Source organism: Anabrus simplex, chromosome 3, assembly GCF_040414725.1.
Source record: "Anabrus simplex isolate iqAnaSimp1 chromosome 3, ASM4041472v1, whole genome shotgun sequence".
NCBI classification, from domain to species: Eukaryota; Metazoa; Arthropoda; class Insecta; order Orthoptera; family Tettigoniidae; genus Anabrus; species Anabrus simplex.
Window position 1 is genome coordinate 1,533,038 of NC_090267.1, and position 22,766 is coordinate 1,555,803.

General features: G+C 40.2%; 1 protein-coding gene across 1 annotated transcript in view; it reads right to left on the bottom strand.

Annotated features, from left to right (window-relative positions):
- Positions 1 to 323: 323 nt before the first annotated feature.
- LOC136866898 (uncharacterized) overlaps positions 324 to 22,766 on the bottom strand; it is a 120,332-nt gene continuing 97,889 nt past the window's right edge. Inside the window, exon 5 of the mRNA XM_068226891.1 lies at positions 324 to 393. Within this exon, the coding sequence (XP_068082992.1) occupies positions 372 to 393 (22 nt within the window). The 3' untranslated portion in view covers positions 324 to 371. The remainder of the gene's footprint in view (positions 394 to 22,766) is intronic.

The window sequence follows — 22,766 nt, forward strand, 5'->3', positions numbered from 1 at the left end:
CTAAGTCGGGTTGCAGTTATGGTTGTAGGTGAATGAGGCAAATTGTTTATCTTTGCATTCTTTAATTAGGATTTTTAGGTGTCTTTTTTACTTTGAATATCAAGTTATTGATGAGGTTATTACTGAATCTATTGTGAGGTGCTAAGGTTTTGATGGTTTTTAAAATTCTCGACAACAATATCCACCATATAACCAACACATGCAAGATGTGTAAAAGAAAAATAGATTTAAAAAGAACAACAGTAATGCTCACATCTTCCATGTCCAAGATAGCGCACGCTCTGCAATTCACCTGACATATCAGCAGGTTGAACAACAGTTCACAAGCCGTGTCTGCTCGTGCGGCACGCGACACTCTAACCGGCCTTGCATCAGACTTCCGAGAAATGATACCTGCAAAATTCAGTGACATGAAGAAGGAGGTAAGCCACCTACAAGAACATCTAGATGAGGTAGAAGAATACAGCCTCCTCCTAGCGAGGGTACCTATACTGTGGTGTTAGAAACTTTGACTGTCTATGCCGGGCCGTATGAAGAGGACGGCGGCCGAGGTGCATCTGGCGTGCCACGCAAACTATGAATCCCTGACAGAAGGAAATACTAAATAAAGCACTGGATTCTGGGATATGCGCCGGGTTTCCACGCAGAATGGCCGCATTATTGTTCATATATGTAGATGATGGAAAGAAGCTGCAAATTAATACACCTTCTGAACTGAATTCACACTTGAGGCGACTAGGTGGATTATCGGAGTGCGATGTACCTTCACAATATTGTTTTTATTAGGTTGATGTGCTAACCAGTCAGCGGTCCACTTCACCACGATATCAAGCATGCCTGTTACTCAGCTAATTACGGGACACTCCGCCTTTTGAGACAAGAACTCTACAGTGTTGTCATTTGAACAGTCTACACTTACACGCACTCTTGGCGAAATTAAGGGTATATTTCACGAAATTGCGTCTATGTGATAGGTATCAGTGAAAGTCTCCCTCTGTTCACCTTGATGACTATAATCTCCATTGCCATGGCCGTACTAATAAGAGGGGTGGAGGCCTTGTTCGTTTTTGTAGACAAGACTTCAAAAGCCAAGTCATTTGTACCTCATCGACTGGCGAGTTACCGAGGGTAGAATTTGTGTTCATTGAACTAAGAGTGGACAGAAAATACTTATTGGAGTAGTTTATCGACCAAATAATATATCTCATATCACCAAACTTGAAACATATCTCCTTAATTTACTGCTAGTGTATGAACATGTTATAATATTAGGGTCCTTAACTCTAATTTATTTATCAAGACCAGTGACACTAAGAAATTAGCGACTGATTTCGTCAAGTAATATGGCGATCCTTCCCTCTGACCATGCGTATGCTGTGTGACGATATTAAATAATGTGAGCCTCCCCCTTATAAACATTTTGAACTGGCCTGTGAGCCCTAGAATATCTTTGTCAATGGACTGCTCGACATACCGTTTTAAACTAATGTAGGCCGCGCGCAGTATCTCCTAGCTCTGTTTGGTTGCGCATGCGCAGACCTGCTACCAGGCAAAACTGGCCTCCTCCTCGCTTGCTTGCCGACGCGAGAGGCGGTTCGCTTGAGGCAGCCATGTTGTGCTGGTGTGTATTTGTGTCCGGCGTCATGGAGTGTTGGAGTACCAAGAAACCACCGTAAATTGTATGTTAACGGGGATTTTCCCCAGGTAAACTAGTTGAAGACCTCCTGCCTTTTCTTCTGAGCGTTTTTTGGATTTATTTTTCGTCTGGATACTTCACAACGAGGTCTGGATCCCGGTGGCTTGACTGTATTTCTTCGTCAACAATGTCAGGTTAAAAATTCTTCTCATTTCTTCATCACCTAAGGTACGTACCAGTGTTTGACACACTTTAAACGTCGTCCTGAAGAGGATTTTGATATTTTCGAAGATTTCTGGAAAAATAATAATAATAATAATAATAATAATAAATATTTGGACTTCGCCGTTAAATTTATTCCTATTTGCGTGTGTGGTATCGAAAATCTGGAAAACTGTTTCGGCAACTAATCACAGTAATGTGGAAGGTTCACCATGAACTAAATTGGAATAATTAATTTAAAATTTTACTGATCTACTTTTGGCACTTCCAAATTGTAACCTTCTTTGTAAACCAAGGTACAGTCTCCAAGGTACCGAGCTTTACCTTTTCGGCTTTCTGTTTGCTTCCCTGTGTTTTGTTTTCTAATTCGTTTGGTATGTTTTCTTCTCCCCTCCCCCTTCTGGGGTTTTTGGGTGAATTTAATTATTTTCTCTGGCCTGTTTTTCCTCCGTGTTTTAGGAGGCCTTGCTTGTTTTTTGGTGGTGACCTTGGCGACGGTTCGTGTGTGGATTGTTGTCGGGTTAAGAGTTGTCTGGTGTGTTGAGCCTGTGTGGATCTTGAATTATATATATATTTCGGGGTTGAGTGTATCGTTTTCTGTTTAAATTAATTTATTTATTTTCTCCTCCTTAAATGTTGTGTTACCATTTCCTTGCCCCGCGTGAGGAGGTATTTTTACGTAAAATTCTGTTTGCCTTGGAAACTGTCCTTGGTGTAAACTGAACGTTTTCAAATCTGGTAATTATTAGAAGCGACCGCGTTGAAGATCCAGTTTATTGAATAATTGTTAACTTAGTTTTTTTATTAAATAACTATCCGTGATCGATCACATTTTATTTCAAGTTGTACTTATGTAAGAGAGTCTATTGGTTTTCCGTTGTTTTCTGATTACATTTTGTTTGGTACGGAGGTCACCCCTTTCCTTCTTTGTTGTTTTCATAAAGCTCCCCATTTATTATCTGTTAAAGAGTATTTATTTTTCATTAATTGTTATTTAGTAATGAATTAATTTTCTTTAAAACCCCACCTGGGTACATTCTAATTTATTTTACTTATTGTTAATTTCCTTTTCCATTTTTCAACCTTATGTTGATTTTATTTACATTTTGCCATTATGTTTTAAAAATAAACTTAGGCTTTATCATCTTAATAACTTGGTTTGTTACTTACTATTTGCCCTTCCATTAATTTTTTTTTACTTCATGTAAATGCTGGTTTTCATTCGCCACGTTCGGTGGAGCACTGCCATTGATTTTCTTGTGCATTAATTTCCACGGCCTTTAGTTGTCTTCCTCGCTGCTCCCGGTAAGTTATTTCTATGATTTCTTGTTTTTAAATTGTGCTTGAACTTCGGTGTTTTTCTTCTTGTGCCCATCTTCTTCCTCGTGTTCGCTATTACTCCCATTTTGGGGCGGACACGCTAACAACCTTCTCACCAGGGTATCTCTCTCTCTCTCTCTCTCTCTCCGTCCTTTTTTTCTCTCTCTCTTTTTCTCTCTCCCTGGTGGATAAGGTTTTTCACCTCATCACCCCTAGGTGGTACCGGGGTCCTAGAGGGTGGTGAGCGGTGAGAGTGGTATCAGAGCGGTGGTTGTTTGTTGTTCCACTGTTGTTGCTCTGCTGCCTAATCTCTGTTGTTTCTGCCTGGTGCAGCCTAACTTTCCTCCCCTCCTACCCTTGCTCGGTGCAGTGCTGTGGCGAATGTTGGCGGATGGAAATCAAAAAGTAAAAAACTAAAAGTGTTGTTGTCAATAACTATTGTAAAAGGAAATGCAAGGATCTCGTGTAATTCCCTATGTTATTTGTTTCATGTACCTGTGTTTTGGAGTTCCCTGTTGCTTTCAACTGTGTTTATGCTGAGCTGTATGGACTTATCTACTTGCTGATTATGATTTTGAAACCCTTTGGGTACCTGTGCTGTGTATTCTGCTTCTGCCTTGCTGTTTCGAGGTGACCTGTAAATTTTTCTTCCTTTTTCCTGGCGGATTTGGTGAGTGACTGCATGTAATTAATTATTCTGGGTTGGTGGAAGTTGTAATTATTGAACAACTTGTAATAGAGTATGACTTGGTTGACTCAGGGCTACTGGTGTACTACCGCCTGGTACATGTCCTGTATTATGCGTACTGGCTGTCAACCTTGTATTTTTGCTGCCTACCTGCATACTGTGGTTGCGATTTCGGTGGGAATTAATCTGGTTTAATCGTGGAGAGCTTTTCTGATCATTATGTTATGTGAAGGTTGCTCGGTTGCTTTTGCAGAGTGACATTGTGTGTCCTGGGATCACCTTGTTGTGTTACCTGCTCTGGCCTTGCTTTGGGCTCCGAGGCTTAATGTTGTTATTATCATTTCTAGCATATTTCCTGTATGGTACCTCGGTGGTGTACATGCTAACCGTTTATTTGTCTTCTAAATTTAATACCTTCTTACTGCGTTAACTCTGGTGTGTGATTCTGATTATAATTTGACCTGGCCACTAAGCATGTCCAAATATGCCTACTTGTATGTGTAAACGGTTATGTGCCGTAGTGTACGGTGATGTGTTATGCCCTTTCATGGTTTTGAAATGTGACCTGGTGTTATGGCATTGATGGTTGTATGTGCTTTTCATTTAATTGGGGCTGTGTGGGTAAAGTTATTTGCCCCTACTAACTTATGGCTAACCTCTGTTGTTTCCATGCCAGTAACCGTTCTTGGCTGTTAGTATCTGATAATCTAGTGGGCAACATCTTGGTATTTTGAAACTTATCAAGTCTGTAATGTTTCCGTTCTTTTTGGTTGGTTTTTAATTTGGAAATTGCTTAACCTTACTTGCCTTTGTTATTTCTTCAAATTTGGTTCAAGTTTCTGTTATATGAAGTGTAGTTGGCTGTTAGTGTGCCGTTAAATATGCACCCTTGTGAGATCATGTCTGGTTTATTTGACCTGTTACTAGAGACGTGTTCCCATCCTTGTGTGGAATTTGGTATATTGAAATCTGCCTATATAATGTGCTTCGATCTTTACCGAGCTTTGTGTGTTTGTGCCTTGGCTGTGTGCTGTGTGTTGTTGGCTTGAGTGTCTTTTCATTTCATCATCCCATCCGTGAATATGTGAATGTATGTCTGGTCTTGGTTTGTGATTGGAGTTGTCTTTCCTGTCAACTGCTCGTGAGGCAGTCATCAGTTGGTTGGGCCATGTTGGCCGGTATTAGGTTGGGATAACTGGATGGCCTTGTGCCTGAGCTATTATAGTTTTAACTGGTTTTTTCCTTCCTGATTTTTGGTCGAGCGTGTTTCACTATTTCTGGTGTGTCGTGAACCATCTTCCTCGTGTAAGCTATCAACTAGTTGAAGTGCATTTATCTGGTGTCTGGGCCACTTCTATTTTCCTACTCGTGACTTGTCTTGCTGTGTATTAATTAAACTAATTGACCTTTTCTGAACTACTGCTTTGGATTTCATCCTGCTGTAAACATTACTTGGTGGTTTAGTGTTTCTTATGCCATTTTGGTATCGTGCACTACCGTGGTAATTATAGGCCTAGAATATGTGTTGTCAAAATTTTGTTAACCTATCGGTACTTATCTAATTCCTTTGAGTTGTGGGTTCAAGTATTCCTTACCATATCTACTTGTCGGGTCTTGTGTTGTGTTGTTGATGATCCTCTGCCTGAGGGGTGGTATATGCCCTTTTGAACCTTCATTGGGATGGCTTTGGACATATGTAAGGTGGTTGTGTTGTAACGGTACCGTGGATTATTTTTGGGGAATTATTTTGGGGTGGCATGAGAACTTCACGGCATGTTCTTGAGGATGTTTGTGTTCCTTTAATCCCTTTGTGGAGCTGACACATGTCCGGTGTGGTTTGTCATGGTTGGGTTATTCTTTTGTGTTGTATTATTTGGTGGTGTTGGCACCTTGGTATGGGCAGTGTTCGTGTCTGTCTTTGATTTACCTCCGTGTTCTGTGGATATGGCCATTTCTTCTACATGAATCTACTACTCTCAGAATTAGCTTGTTGGTCTTCAGTAATGTGTCTGTTTGGTATGCTCGGGTTTTACCTTCCCTGTCTCCATGCATTTCCTATTGATCTGATGTCAGTGTGTCTGTAATTTCTTCTACTGTAATGCTCATTTTAATTTTACCTACCACTCTATGGTGTTTCATTGTTCACAGTGGATCTCTTGTGTCTGTTGACTTTGGTGTTTGTCATCTTACCGTGCTCTGGGTTTGCTACTCTGGTATGGGACGGAGTAGTGCTCCCTTGGTCGGTACTGGAATCTTCCTGCGAGTTGATTATGGGGTCTTCTTGTAGAGTACTGCCTTCTTCATGCTACTGTGAGCATTTTCCATGGACTCGCCTCGTATTCCGCCACTTATGTTTTATTTGCTTGCTCTCCTGGTGGATAGGAGAAAGTACCTGTTGGCTGTAGAGCGACAGTGTGATGGGAAAGTCACGTATTTGTAGACCGGGTAATGCCGAGACCCTATTGGGTATCCGGTGGTGTACGTTGTGTGCGTCATTGCTCGATATTTTCCATTTTGGTCTTCCGGTCTGAGGTTTTACTTTGCCTTTTAATTTGATTGGCTGGCCATTGTGAAATTAATTGTATTTAAGGTTCGGTGTAGTAGGTTGGTTACTGATTCCAGATTGTGTTCCCTCCTGTGATTCTTCTATCCCTATTTCTGTTCCGTTAATTCCAGGTTGCTTATTTGTGACTAATGATGTGTGCGGTTGCTTGGTGTTGCTTGGCTGATTTGTTGTCGATGACAGACTGTTCGCGAACCCTCCATCTGGATACCTTAAGAAGTCTCCAACAGGTCCAGTCAATCCTTCCCTTGCTCTAAACATGTTTACCCTTTTAAGCCTTGGATTTTCCATATTTAATATCCTAACTCTGACTTCTTGAAGCTGGATTTATCTATTGCGTTTTGGTTTCTTGTCCTCACTCTTATTCAACTAGGTGGTGTATTTTGATGTGGGAAGTTGAACCTGTATTTGAAATATTTTTTTTTTGCCCTAATGCTCTTGTCAGTGGATCTTGGAATCTGTTAGTGGTCGATTCTTCACTGTGTCGTAGCCCTGTATCTACTAAATTCAAAATCTTGGACTTAACTTGCTTTCATTGGAGTATGCCTGTGTATGGACCTTCGTCTAGATGAAAAACCTTCTCGACCTATGTCATATTTATTTATGTTTAGTTTGTGGTGGTAAGCCGTTGTACTGTTGTGATGGTACTTGTAGGGTAGGTGTTCTTTCTCTCTGGGCTTCTAATTTGAGCTCCTGTGGAAAATCGCTATTTGGCACTGCGGTCATGGCACCTTATGTTGTGGTTGATGCTCTTGATTATGGATTGTTGTTTTTGCGGTGATTTTAATTCTGGGTATTTGATTGCTAACCGAATCGAGTGTTGAAGTTTGAGGTCTTGTTTGGCTATGGTGATGGGTGTGGTTGCTCGTTCCATTCCGGTATTATGGATACTCCGTGTACTAACTGGTGCTTTCCTCGTTGACTACCTACTGCTGTGTTTTGAGTGGTGTACCGTGGCCCTGACTCAATCAAGCGTAACAAAACTGTGTTGATCTAATATTTGCGGTTCACTTATTTTGAAGATTACATTCACCAATTGCGCTTTCTTTGGTCCTCCCCTGATCCCGTTGTGCGTTTCTTTCCCCTGTTGTCACCCTTTTGCAACCCGAGATCATGCATTTCCTTAATATCAAAGGAGACTTGTAAAGGTATTCGTGCATTAAAAAATTAATTTACCACCGTGCTTGAGAAAATAACCTGGATGGGTGAACTTATAGTCATGTGGTTTTTGTTTAATTTTGGGTCAGTATATCTGTGATTAGTGTGAGAGTTGCCAAACCTCAAGGTGAACTGCGTCATGTGTCATAAACTATATCATTGTGTGATGCATTGAAACAATGTGTATTGGGTGAAACTGAATATTTGGCGAACTCTGGTCATTGTGCTCTCTATTTGATGACAAACTTTACTCTGGTGATTTTCCGAGTGCTCGGTTAACGTTTCTGGACACTGATGTTGATTGCACCCCGCCAATTATTTCTAAAAACTATGTGATGGGGAACTGTGTCTTGGACTATTAATCTGGTCATGTGAACTCCTAACTAAAATTAGTTAATCTTGGTGGTCGTTTTCTGTTGGACTACTCCGCCCAAATTTAGTGTATGTGTGACCACCTCATCATTGATGGCATGTGCATGAGATTTTGTCGTCGATTCGGGGCGGGAGGGCTGTGACGATATTAAATAATGTGAGCCTCCCCCTTATAAACATTTTGAACTGGCCTGTGAGCCCTAGAATATCTTTGTCAATGGACTGCTCGACATACCGTTTTAAACTAATGTAGGCCGCGCGCAGTATCTCCTAGCTCTGTTTGGTTGCGCATGCGCAGACCTGCTACCAGGCAAAACTGGCCTCCTCCTCGCTTGCTTGCCGACGCGAGAGGCGGTTCGCTTGAGGCAGCCATGTTGTGCTGGTGTGTATTTGTGTCCGGCGTCATGGAGTGTTGGAGTACCAAGAAACCACCGTAAATTGTATGTTAACGGGGATTTTCCCCAGGTAAACTAGTTGAAGACCTCCTGCCTTTTCTTCTGAGCGTTTTTTGGATTTATTTTTCGTCTGGATACTTCACAACGAGGTCTGGATCCCGGTGGCTTGACTGTATTTCTTCGTCAACAATGTCAGGTTAAAAATTCTTCTCATTTCTTCATCACCTAAGGTACGTACCAGTGTTTGACACACTTTAAACGTCGTCCTGAAGAGGATTTTGATATTTTCGAAGATTTCTGGAAAAATAATAATAATAATAATAATAATAATAAATATTTGGACTTCGCCGTTAAATTTATTCCTATTTGCGTGTGTGGTATCGAAAATCTGGAAAACTGTTTCGGCAACTAATCACAGTAATGTGGAAGGTTCACCATGAACTAAATTGGAATAATTAATTTAAAATTTTACTGATCTACTTTTGGCACTTCCAAATTGTAACCTTCTTTGTAAACCAAGGTACAGTCTCCAAGGTACCGAGCTTTACCTTTTCGGCTTTCTGTTTGCTTCCCTGTGTTTTGTTTTCTAATTCGTTTGGTATGTTTTCTTCTCCCCTCCCCCTTCTGGGGTTTTTGGGTGAATTTAATTATTTTCTCTGGCCTGTTTTTCCTCCGTGTTTTAGGAGGCCTTGCTTGTTTTTTGGTGGTGACCTTGGCGACGGTTCGTGTGTGGATTGTTGTCGGGTTAAGAGTTGTCTGGTGTGTTGAGCCTGTGTGGATCTTGAATTATATATATATTTCGGGGTTGAGTGTATCGTTTTCTGTTTAAATTAATTTATTTATTTTCTCCTCCTTAAATGTTGTGTTACCATTTCCTTGCCCCGCGTGAGGAGGTATTTTTACGTAAAATTCTGTTTGCCTTGGAAACTGTCCTTGGTGTAAACTGAACGTTTTCAAATCTGGTAATTATTAGAAGCGACCGCGTTGAAGATCCAGTTTATTGAATAATTGTTAACTTAGTTTTTTTATTAAATAACTATCCGTGATCGATCACATTTTATTTCAAGTTGTACTTATGTAAGAGAGTCTATTGGTTTTCCGTTGTTTTCTGATTACATTTTGTTTGGTACGGAGGTCACCCCTTTCCTTCTTTGTTGTTTTCATAAAGCTCCCCATTTATTATCTGTTAAAGAGTATTTATTTTTCATTAATTGTTATTTAGTAATGAATTAATTTTCTTTAAAACCCCACCTGGGTACATTCTAATTTATTTTACTTATTGTTAATTTCCTTTTCCATTTTTCAACCTTATGTTGATTTTATTTACATTTTGCCATTATGTTTTAAAAATAAACTTAGGCTTTATCATCTTAATAACTTGGTTTGTTACTTACTATTTGCCCTTCCATTAAATTTTTTTTACTTCATGTAAATGCTGGTTTTCATTCGCCACGTTCGGTGGAGCACTGCCATTGATTTTCTTGTGCATTAATTTCCACGGCCTTTAGTTGTCTTCCTCGCTGCTCCCGGTAAGTTATTTCTATGATTTCTTGTTTTTAAATTGTGCTTGAACTTCGGTGTTTTTCTTCTTGTGCCCATCTTCTTCCTCGTGTTCGCTATTACTCCCATTTTGGGGCGGACACGCTAACAACCTTCTCACCAGGGTATCTCTCTCTCTCTCTCTCTCTCTCTCTCTCTCTCTCTCTCTCTCCGTCCTTTTTTTCTCTCTCTCTTTTTCTCTCTCCCTGGTGGATAAGGTTTTTCACCTCATCACCCCTAGGTGGTACCGGGGTCCTAGAGGGTGGTGAGCGGTGAGAGCTGATAACCACATTTCACGTACCTTAACTGATCTCAATGTGACTAATAACTCTCAGACAGTTGCAACACGTGGCCGTGTCCACTGATAATCAAATATTTCTTGCTCACTCCTTTCGTATTCCAAATATAAATTCAGGTATGTAACATGGAGGAATTTAAAAGGCACTGACATGAATCAGTTATGATATGATAACTAGCCCTCCGTGGCATAACACATTTAAATCTAGACGATATTGAAACTACAATTAGTCAATTTAATTCTTTAATAACTAGGCTATATAACAAACATGCACTGAAAAGACAGATTAGAGGGTCCATGGCTAACCTCTGAGGTTAAAAACATGATGTCTCAGTGTGATGTTCTTTTTTCGATGCTGCAAAAGAACTTGTAATCAAAGTGACTTATAAAAATTACAGAGTAGGAATAATTACAAGTTGCCCATTTCATGGCCGTATCAATTAATATAATCAAGAAGTTAGTAAAATAACCACCTAATTGATACTTTATTATTGCCTCAGGCAAAATTAAATGTAAAATTAGCACTTACAGGACATGTTTCGACCACTTAGTGGTCCTCTTCAGCTCTATAAAGAAAGAATTGAGAAGAAAAAACATTAGGACAATAAGCACAAATAATCAAAGTTCTTTGGAGGTTCTTTTGTTAAAAACTGGAGGTCATCAGAATAGGACATCTTGCCTCTCGTTCTTGTTTGGAAAGGATGTTTATTCTGCGCTGTCTAGAGGATTTGTCTTTGAGCGCGACCTGGTGAAGTAACGATGTGACACAGTCTGACAGTTCATGCAAAGCTCTGGAGAGAAGGGAAGTAGAGTTTTGTCGTCATCTAAAATATCATGTGAGGGAGGAGGAAGATTGGGCTGTGCTTCTGCGATGTCGTGTTTGATTATATCTCTTGTCCGTCTTGTCTGTTTTATGTCTACCCATTCCAAGTATTTACTAATATTCTCCTATAAGATTTTTTTGCTCGTTGTTTTCGTTAAGATTCTCTTCACCGTTTTCTAATTTATCAAGAACGATGTGGATGTTTTCCAGGTTGTTCATTAGATTTCCTTTATTTATCATACAGATAATTTTAAGGTCTTGTCTGATATTGGTGAATTTGTGGTTGGACTCTTTCATATGGGATCCCATGGCAGAGAATCTTTTGTATTTTTCAGCTTTGACGTGTTCTTGATATCTAATTAAGAAGTTCCTTCCGGATTGCCCCACGTAGGTTTTTTACATTGAGTACAAGTTAGTTTATAAATACCAGATTCCTGGAATTCGTGATTTTTAAGTTTATTAGCTTTATTGTGCCTGAAGAACATATGTTTCGTGTTGTTGTTGGTTGAGAAGGCTACTTTGGTGTTGTGTTTCTTGAATAAGTTGGTGATTTCGTAAATCTTCGGGTTATTCAAGGTGAATTTGACATATCCTTTTTTTTCTGAATGCTGTTTAAGTTTAATTTGTTGTTGGTATTTGCATTTAGTAATGATTTTATTGATGAATTTCGAACTGAAACCGTTATGTAGAGCTTGCTGACGAATGAAAGATAGTTCCTTCTTTCTGTCTGTTTCTGTTAGCGGAATTTCATAGGCTCTGTTCACGAAACTACAATAAGCAGGTTTCTTTTGTGGGATGGGATGTACAGAATCACTTTTGATTGTGGTCGGCGTAAAAGTGGGTTTCCTGTATATTTTAAATTAGAAATGGTTGTCTTTCCGAATTGTTTGGATCTCTCTTCTTCTTCAGCTGTAAATTTTATATTGGGGTCTGAATTATTCAAAGTATCTAGAATACTGTGACTGTCGTTGATTTCCTTATTAATTATGGCATAGGTATCATCAACATATCGAAGCCAGATATCAAGGCCTTTAATGTGGCCTACTATCTGAGTATGTTCCAAATAGTCGAGGTATATGTTAGCTAAAATTCCAGAAGCAGGCGCTCCCATTGGTAGTCCATCTTGCTGATATATTTTATTATTAAAAGAAAAGAAATTGTGGTTCAAAACGAATTCCTAGATAGTTATGAAGTTTTTTATTTCGGGTATACTGATACGTTTGTGAACTAATAGATTCGTCTTTATAATCTCAATGGTGTTTTAATAGGAATATTCGTGTACATGTCCTTGATGTCGAAGGAACTTGTTTCATGAGATGAAGTTAACTTGAAATCTTTAATAGCCGTGCAGAACTCTTTGGAGTTTTTTTATCGAAGATTTGGTATAAAATACGTAGTTTTGGGCCAAGAACTTATGAATAAACTGGGATATTTTGTATGTGGGGCTTCTTCGAAAATTAATTATAGGCCTCATAGGAGCATCCTTTTTATGTAATTTACGCATAACTCTTGCTTTAGGAAGTCCTGGATTCATATTAATGAGTTTTTGAATTTCTTGGTCGTTAAAAAGGAAGGAGCTTTACTTCAGTATCCCTTTCAAACTCTTTTGAATTTCTCAATTACCTTAAATTTGTTGTTAGTGAAACAAGTTTCCGTTTTATTGATGTATTCAGTTTCATTTAATATTACCACTGTTTCACCTTTATCAGCTTTCGTTATAACTACGTCACTTTGTCTACTTCCCTTCTCTCCAGAGCTTTGCATGAACTGTCAGACTGTGTCACATCGTTACTTCACCAGGTCGCGCTCAAAGACAAATCCTCTAGACAGCGCAGAATAAACATCTTTTCCAAACAAGAACGAGAGGCAAGATGTCCTATTCTGATGACCTCCAATTTTTAACAAAACAACCTCCAAAGAACTTTGATTATTTGTGCTTATTGTCCTAATGTTTTTTCTTCTCAATTCTTTCTTTATAGAGCTGAAGAGGACCACTAAGTGGTCGAAACATGTCCTGTAAGTGCTAATTTTATATTTAATTTTGCCTGAGGCAATAATAAAGTATCGATTAGGTGGTTATTTTATTAACTTCTTGATTATATTCAGCAATACGGCCATGAAATAGACAACTAGTAATACGAATGCTGACCAAGCAGGTAACAGTACGAACATCTATCTTAATCTCAAACTTGCTAAAGTAAGCACAGATATAATTTTCCTTAAAGTATGTCTAAATAATAATCTAATTCCTAAATTCTTAAAAGGGAAACAAAGAAACAACTTACGCTCAGTTTTCCAAATTTCTACACAAAGAACAGTTAATCGCATATGGCTTAAACGAGAAATAAATTTTTTTGTATAGGAAGAAATCCTTCCTCAACCGAGAACTTTACCTAGCGCACCTTTCTGCTTCAATTAACTTAGTTCCGTTAGAATGGGATTCCGTACAAAAATATGGCAGAGATATAGTTGAAAATCTACTAAACAAGAAATGTACAACTTTAAATAAGAAGTTAGAAAACCTAAAAAACAATGCCCCAACAAATCTAAATAAGCATCAACCTAAATCTTCTTTTAATTCTGAAAAATTTCCACCCCCCGTCATGAACATGTCGAACACGACATTTACAGAACAAGAACTACATTTATTAAGCAAAGGGCCTAATCACAATTGGCATAGTTTCGATAACAGACAAGTATTAATAAAAACTTTGGCAGAAACAGAGACGGCCATACAAACTCTTCCAGTCGACATTCAGAAAGACGTACGGTACGAAGCAAAGAAAAAAATCCCTCCGTAATTAAAGGATTACTGACCAATTCCACAAACACTAAGATCGAGAAGGATCTTCAGCGTGAAATTAGACAAAGTGACGTAGTTATAACGAAAGCTGATAAAGGTGGAACAGTGGTAATATTAAATGAAACCGAATACATCAATAAAACGGAAACTTGTTTTACTAACAACAAATTTAAGGTAATTGAAAAAGACCCCACCCTAAAAATTCAAAAGAGTTTGAAAGGGATACTGAAGTAAAGCTCCTTCCTTTTTAACGACAAAGAAATTCAAAAACTCATTAATATGAATCCAGGACTTCCTAAAGCAAGAGCTATGCCCAAATTACATAAAAAGGATGCTTCTATGAGGCCTATAATTAATTTTCGGAGAAGCCCCACATACATAATATCCCAGTTTATTCATAAGTTCTTGAACCAAAACTACGTATTTTATACCAAATCTTCGATAAAAAAAACTCCAAAGAGTTCTGCATGGCTATTAAAGATTTCAAATTAACTTCATCTCATGTAACAAGTTCCTTCGACATCAAGGACATGTACACGAACATTCCTATTAAAACACCATTGAGATTATAAAGATGAATCTATTAGTTCACAAACGTATCACTATACCCGAAATAGAAAACTTCATAACTATCTTGGAATTCGTTTTGAACCACAATTTCTTTTCTTTTAATAATAAAATATATCAGCAAGATGGACTACCAATGGGAGCGCCGGCTTCTGGAATTTTAGCAAACATATACCTCGACTATTTGGAACATACTCAGATAGTAGGCCACATTAAAGGACTTGATATCTGGCTTCGATATGTTGATGATACCTATGCCATAATTAATAAGGAAATCAACGACAGTCACAGTATTCTAGATACTTTGAATAATTCAGACCCCTATATATAAAATTTTCAGCTGAAGAAGAAGAGAAAGGCATACTCAATTTTCTAGATATCCAAACAATTCGGAAAGAAAACCATTTCTAATTAAAAATATACAGAAAACCCACTTTTACACCGACCACAATCAAAAGTGATTCTGTACATCCCATCTCACAAAAGATATCTGCTTATTATAGTTTCGTGAACAGAGCCTATGAAATTCCGCTAACAGAAACAGACAGAAAGAAGGAACTATCTTTCATTCGTCAGCAAGCTCTACATAACGGTTTCAGTTCGAAATTCATCAATAAAATCATTACTAAATGCAAATACCAACAACAAATTAAACTTAAACAGCATTCAGAAAAAGAAAATGTCAAATTCACCTTGAATAACCCGAAGATTTACGAAATCACCAACTTATTCAAGAAACACAACACCAAAGTAGCCTTCTCAACCAACAACAACACGAAACATATGTTCTTGTCAGAATAAAGCAAATAAACTTAAAAATCACGAATTCCAGGAATCTAGTATTTATAAACTAACCTGTACTCAATGTAAAAAAACTTACGCGGGACAATCCGGAAGGAACTTCTTAATTAGATATCAAGAACACGTCAAAGCTGAAAAATACAAAAGATTCTCTGCCATGGGATCCCATATGAAAGAGTCCAACCACAAATTCACCAATATCAGACAAGACCTTAAAATTATCTGTATGATAAATAAAGGAAATCTAATGAACAACCTGGAAAACAACCACATCGTTCCTGATAAATTAGAAAACGGTGAAGAGAATCTTAACGAAAACAACGAGCAAAAAAAACATCTTATAGGAGAATATTAGTAAACACTTGGAATGGGTAGACATAAAACAGACAAGACGGACAAGAGATATAATCAAACACGACATCGCAGAAGCACAGCCCAATCTCCCTCCTCCCTCACATGATATTTTAGATGACGACAAAACTCTACTTCCCTTCTCTCCAGAGCTTTGCATGAACTGTCAGACTGTGTCACATCGTTACTTCACCAGGTCGCGCTCAAAGACAAATCCTCTAGACAGCGCAGAATAAACATCTTTTCCAAACAAGAACGAGAGGCAAGATGTCCTATTCTGATGACCTCCAATTTTTTACAAAAGAATCTCCAAAGAACTTTGATTATTTGTGCTTATTGTCCTAATGTTTTTCTTCTCAATTCTTTCTTTATAGAGCTGAAGAGGACCACTAAGTGGTCGAAACATGTCCTGTAAGTGCTAATTTTACATTTAATTTTGCCTGAGGCAATAATAAAGTATCGATTAAGTGGTTATTTTACTAACTTCTTGAGTAGGAATGAAACAAAACAAATGATACGTGAACTTAAAGTTCAATGTGTTTCTGAATCAAATACGACTATTGCAAGGAAGCTAAGGCCATAGGGAAAAGAACCGGGTAGCCGACATTCCACTTGACGAACTGAACGCGTATATCACAGAAGACATGATCCAGACAAAGACGACAAACAGATCACTTGTACCTCAAAATCGCCCCTGTTTTGCCTTTCGTGCAGTCAGTACTAAGAACGTCTCGTACATCAACGGCGATATTCCTGCCACCTTATTCACAATATTACCGGTACTGTTCTCCCCATCCTCACCCATATCTTTAATTAAAAAACAATTTGTAAACTACAAAGTTGCTAAAGATGAAGAACATGAAATTCTAGATGTAAGGCTCATCTTTAAAGATAACAGGCAACTTGAGGCCTTTGGAGTGTACAGACCAGGAAAGGGTAGCGTTGACGCTGATATGGAATTATTCCATTACATAATCTGCTATGTGGGAAACGATATGGAAAGGAACATGATTGTAGCAGGTGATCTCAACTGAAAAATTTCAATTGGGAAGGTAATGCAAATTACAGGAAACATGACCAACAAATGGCAAATAAGTTAATATTGGAAGGACAGCTGAACCAAAAAGTGATGGAACCAACTAGAGGGAAGAACATTATGGATATGGTGCTGGTAAAACAAGATGAGCTCTATAGAGAAAAAGAAGTAATAGATGGTGTTAGTGATTACGAAGCTGTTTTTGTCACAGTTAAAAAATAAATGTGAAGGAAAGGAAGGTCTTAAATTAGGACTATTAGGCAGTACCATATGGCTGATAAAACAGGAATGAGGGAGTTTAAAAAAAAGTAACTATGATTAGCGGAAAATGGTAAATAAATATGTAAACATGCCCTTGGATGGGTTTAAAGCAATTGTTGAAGAATGTGAAAACAGGTTTGCACATTTTAAGATGGTAAGGAATGGTAACGGCCCACTATATTATAACAGAGAAGTAAAGAGACTAGGAAGGAGGTGCAGGTTGGAAAGAAATAGAGTTAGAAATGGCTGTGGAAGTAAGAAGAAACTGAAAGAACTTACTAGGAAATTGAATACAGCAAAGAAGTCAGCTAAGGATGACATGATGGCAAGCATAATTGGCAGTCATACAAATTCTAGTGAAAATTGGAAGAGTATGCATGGGTACTTTAACGCAGAAGCAGATTCCGAGAAGGATCCTCAAAAGGGAGAAGTATTCAGTCAACAGTATGTAAAGACTTTTGGTAACAAGGATAATGTCCAGATAGAGAAGGTGACTAAGAATAATGAAGTATTAAAATTTACCGGTGATAACACTGACATTTACAATAAGACACAGAAGTTCCAAATTAGAAAAGCAGTTGGAATAGATAAGATTTCTAGGGATATACAGAATGGGTTGAGATATAGTACCATATCTCAAGTACTTATTTGATTTTTGTTTGCATGAAGGAGCTATAGCAAATTAATGGAGTGTTGTTATTGTAGCCCCTGTGTATAAAGAGGAGGGCGGCAGACATAAAAGTGAAAATTACAGGCCAGTCAGTTTGACATGCATTGTACACTGACTGACAGAGCAAATGCAACACCAAGAAGGAGTGGTCAGAACTTTATGCCAATTGCAGGGTAGACTGACGTCACTGAGGTATGCTCATGATGTGAAATGCGCCGCTGTGCTGCGCACGTAGCGAACGATAAATGGGACACGGCGTTGGCGAATGGCCCACTTCGTACCGTGATTTCTCAGCCGACAGTCATTGTAGAACGTGTTGTCGTGTGCCACAGGACACGTGTATAGCTAAGAATGCCAGGCCGCCGTCAACGGAGGCATTTCCAGCAGACAGACGACTTTACGAGGGGTATGGTGATCGGGCTGAGAAGGGCAGGTTGGTCGCTTCGTCAAATCGCAGCCGATACCCATAGGGATGTGTCCACGGTGCAGCGCCTGTGGCGAAGATGGTTGGCGCAGGGACATGTGGCACGTGCGAGGGGTCCAGGCGCAGCCCGAGTGACGTCAGCACGCGAGGATCGGCGCATCCGCCGCCAAGTGGTGGCAGCCCCGCACGCCACGTCAACCGCCATTCTTCAGCATGTGCAAGACACCCTGGCTGTTCCAATATCGACCAGAACAATTTCCCGTCGATTGGTTGAAGGAGGCCTGCACTCCCGGAGTCCGCTCAGAAGACTACCATTGACTCCACAGCATAGACGTGCACGCCTGGCATGGTGCCGGGCTATAGCGACTTGGATGAGGGAATGGCGGAACGTCGTGTTCTCCGATGAGTCACGCTTCTGTTCTGTCAGTGATAGTCACCGAAGACGAGTGTGGCGTCGGCGTGGAGAAAGGTCAAATCCGGCAGTAACTGTGGAGCGCCCTACCGCTAGACAACGCGGCATCGTGGTTTGGGGCGCTACTGCGTATGATTCCACGTCACCTCTAGTGCGTATTCAAGGCACGTTAAATGCCCACCGCTACGTGCAGCATGTGCTGCGGCCGGTGGCACTCCCGTACCTTCAGGGGCTGCCCAATGCTCTGTTTCAGCAGGATAATGCCCGCCCACACACTGCTCGCATCTCCCAACAGGCTCTACGAGGTGTACAGATGCTTCCGTGGCCAGCGTACTCTCCGGATCTCTCACCAATCGAACACGTGTGGGATCTCATTGGACGCCGTTTGCAAACTCTGCCCCAGCCTCGTACGGACGACCAACTGTGGCAAATGGTTGACAGAGAATGGAGAACCATCCCTCAGGACACCGTCCGCACTCTTATTGACGCTGTACCTCGACGTGTTTCTGCGTGCATCGCCGCTCGCGGTGGTCCTACATCCTACTGAGTCGATGCCGTGCGCATTGTGTAACCTGCATATCGGTTTGAAATAAACATCAATTATTCGTCCGTGCCGTCTCTGTTTTTTCCCCAACTTTCATCCCTTTCGAACCACTCCTCCTTGGTGTTGCATTGTCACTGTCAGTCAGTGTATGTAAGCTTTGGGAGAGCAATCTTCCTGATTATATTGGACATGTTTGCAAAATTAATAACTGGTTTGACTGAAGGCAAATCGTGTTTAGAAAAGGTTATTTCACCGACGCTGAACTCGTAGGATTCCAGCGCAAGATATAGCAGATTTCTTGGATTCAGGAGGTCAAATGGACTGTATGGAGATTGACCTACCTAAGGCACATGACAGGGTAGATCACGGGAGACTGCTGGCAAAAATGAGTGCAATGGGACTAGGTAAAAGAGTGACTGAATGGGTGGCTATATTTCTAGAAAATAGATCTCAGAAAATTAGATAAGGCGAAGCTTTATCTCCCCCTGTAATAATGAAGAATGAAATTCCTCAAGGCAGTAATATTAGAACTTTGTTTTCTTGTATATATAAATGATATGAGTAAAGATGTGGAATAAGAGATAAGGCTGAATTCAGATGATATTATTCTGTATAGAGAAATTAATATGTTACAACAATATTGTGAGAAACTGCAACATGACCCCGATAATGTTGCAAGATGGACAGTAGGCATTCGTTTGATGATAATTGGGGTTAGAAGTCAGGTTGTAGGTTTCACAAATAGGAAAAGTCCTCTCACATTTAATTACTGCGTTGTTGGGTTGAATATTCCTTTCAGGGATCATTGTAAGTACCTAGGTGATAATATAAAGAAAGATCTTCATTAGGGTAATCACATAAAAGGGATTGTAATAAAAGGTAGAGATCTTTGCACCGACTTGCAGTCAAGCCTTGAGACTTCAGAACAGCAATGCTTACTCTCCGCACAACTCACACCGTATGCACCCAACTTCTCGTCAGGCCTTAACACTTGATAACAGCAATGCTTACTCTCCGCACCACTCACACCGTATGCACGGTACTTCTCGTCAGGCCTTGAGAATTGACAACAGCAATGCTTACTCTCCGCACCCCTCACACCGTATGCACGGTACTTCTCGTCAGGCCTTGAGAATTGACAACAGCAATGCTTACTCTCCGCACCCCTCACACCGTATGCACCCAACTTCTCGTCAGGCCTTGAGAATTGACAACAGCAATGCTTACTCTCCGCACCCCTCACACCGTATGCACGGTACTTCTCGTCAAGCCTTGAGAATTGACAACAGCAATGCTTACTCTCCGCACTCCTCACACCGTATGCACGGTACTTCTCGTCAAGCCTTGAGAATTGACAACAGCAATGCTTACTCTCCGCACCCCTCACACCGTATGCACGGTACTTCTCGTCAAGCCTTGAGAATTGACAACAGCAATGCTTACTCTCCGCACCCCTCACACCGTATGCACCCAACTTCTCGTCAGGCCTTGAGAATTGACAACAGCAATGCTTACTCTCCGCACCCCTCACACCGTATGCACGGTACTTCTCGTCAAGCCTTGAGAATTGACAACAGCAATGCTTACTCTCCGCACCACTCACACCGTATGCACGGTACTTCTCGTCAAGCCTTGAGAATTGACAACAGCAATGCTTACTCTCCGCACCACTCACGCCGTATGCACGGTACTTCTCGTCAGGCCTTGAGAATTGACAACAGCAATGCTTACTCTCCGCACCCCTCACACCGTATGCACGGTACTTCTCGTCAGGCCTTGAAACATGAGAAGGGCGCATGCGCACGCGACTTGTCGTCAGCCGACCACATTATATTGCATGCAGAAGTATTCCTGATAGAAAGCCCTACCCCACACTCTGCCGCTCCCTTTTTTAACACGTGTCAAGTACAATTTATGATTCCTAGCCCTTCCTTGATATCTCCCTTTACCCGAATAACATTTACTCCGAAAGCATGTGGATGCATCCTCTTTGCTGACTCAGTGAATTCTACCTTCTTCCATTGGCTCCATCAATACTGATAGCTCCGCATCGAATTCCATTTCGTTTGCCAAGTTGCTCGCTTGTTAAATGGAAATGGGACGGCATTACTGTGCGAAGCACGATGTTACCCTTACTTACACATAGTGCAAGTGAGGATCTCTCCTCTAATGGGTTACGGACAACCGGTGGATTGTACTCTAATCACCTGAGAACAAGAAGGACCACAACTCAGAATATGTCCACGATGCCCACGCCCGTTCAACAGCAACTAGTATCCCAACTTTCAGGACCAGTTACGCCACTCAGCCTTTGCAAATTGTTCACGAACTAGGACGTGACTACAGTAACCAAGACATGAACCACACGAACATAGAGACTTCTGATAATACCATCAAAAATGCAAGCAAACATTGTTTGCTACTGGAAGTTCCATGTCTGCTAAGATACAAGAAAATCGGTGAGAAAACTCTAACGTCTTCACATAGCTTCATTCACTTCAAGAAGTCTTATCACCAGACAAGCCCTGAAGACTACTCCAGGCTTTATCCTTTCTATTTTGAACTCCTGTGATGCTATCTTCTTTAGTCCAATTATGGAATGAATTATGAAACTGAAAGGCTGCCTCAGGTTCATTTGTTACTTGAGCATACAACTCATTATAAGCAAGAACGTCATTGCCTAAAACTTGACACTAGCCATAAGTAACGCAATGCTTTAGATAATCCGTGAACATTCGCACTGACACTCTTCTTCTTCGTGAGAAAAACGTTTAATCACTTTTAATTACTGTAAGTGATTGCCAGTGAAAATGATATAATATGCAGACTTAGTGTCCTTTCTCACGAAAAAGAAGACAACCAGAAAATATAATATGCTTTTTAATTACTTTTTATCAAATCTCTCTCTCTCTTTCTCGTGTGTGTGTTTTAATTATGTGTCCCTTGCCATTCTTGTGTATTACTAAGCTAAAAACAACATCAACAGCCATAACAGTGCGTGCCTCCACTGCGAACCATGTGACCTCGCCGTTGTGGGGAGGCTTGCGCGTCCCAATGAAGCAGGTAGCCGAGCCACAGGTGCAACCATAGCGGATGGGTATCTGTCAAGAGACCAGACTAACGAATGATTAATAGAAAGTGGCGTAGCAGCCTTTCGGAAGTTACAAGGGCGGCAGTCTGGATCACTGACTGATGTGGCCTTGCAACAATACTTAACATGGCTTAGCTGTGTTGATATTCCTACATGGATGAAAGCAACGGGAAACTACAACCACAACTAACTCCTGAGGACATGCAGCTCCCTCTGTATGCATGATGTACAGATGATGGCTTCCTCCCGGGTAAAATATTACCGATGTAAAATAGTTCTCCATTTGGATCTCCAGGTGGGGATTACAGGAGCGGGGGCAATCATCACGAAGATGGATACTGACATTCTGTGAGTCGCAGTGTGGAATGTTAGAAGTTTGAATCGTTAGAGAATCTGAAAAGGGAGATGGATAGACTAAAGTTAGAAATAGTTGCTATAAGTAAAGTACGTTGGCAGGAAGAACAGGATTTTTGGTCAGGCAACTACCGAATTATCAACACAAAATCACACAGGGGAAATGTAGCAGTTGGTTTAATAATGAATAAGAAAATAGAGCAGCGGATAAGCTACTACGACCAGCATATTGAAAGAATCAGCGTCATCAAGATAGACACCAAACCAATGCCCACCACAGTAGTGCAGGTCTATATGCCTACTAGCTCAGCGGATGATGATGAAATCAAAAGAATATATGAAGGGATAGAAGATCTAATACAATATGTAAAAGGTGACGAGAATCTAATTGTGATGGGAGAATGGAATGCAGTGGTAGGCCAAGGAGGAGAAGGTAAT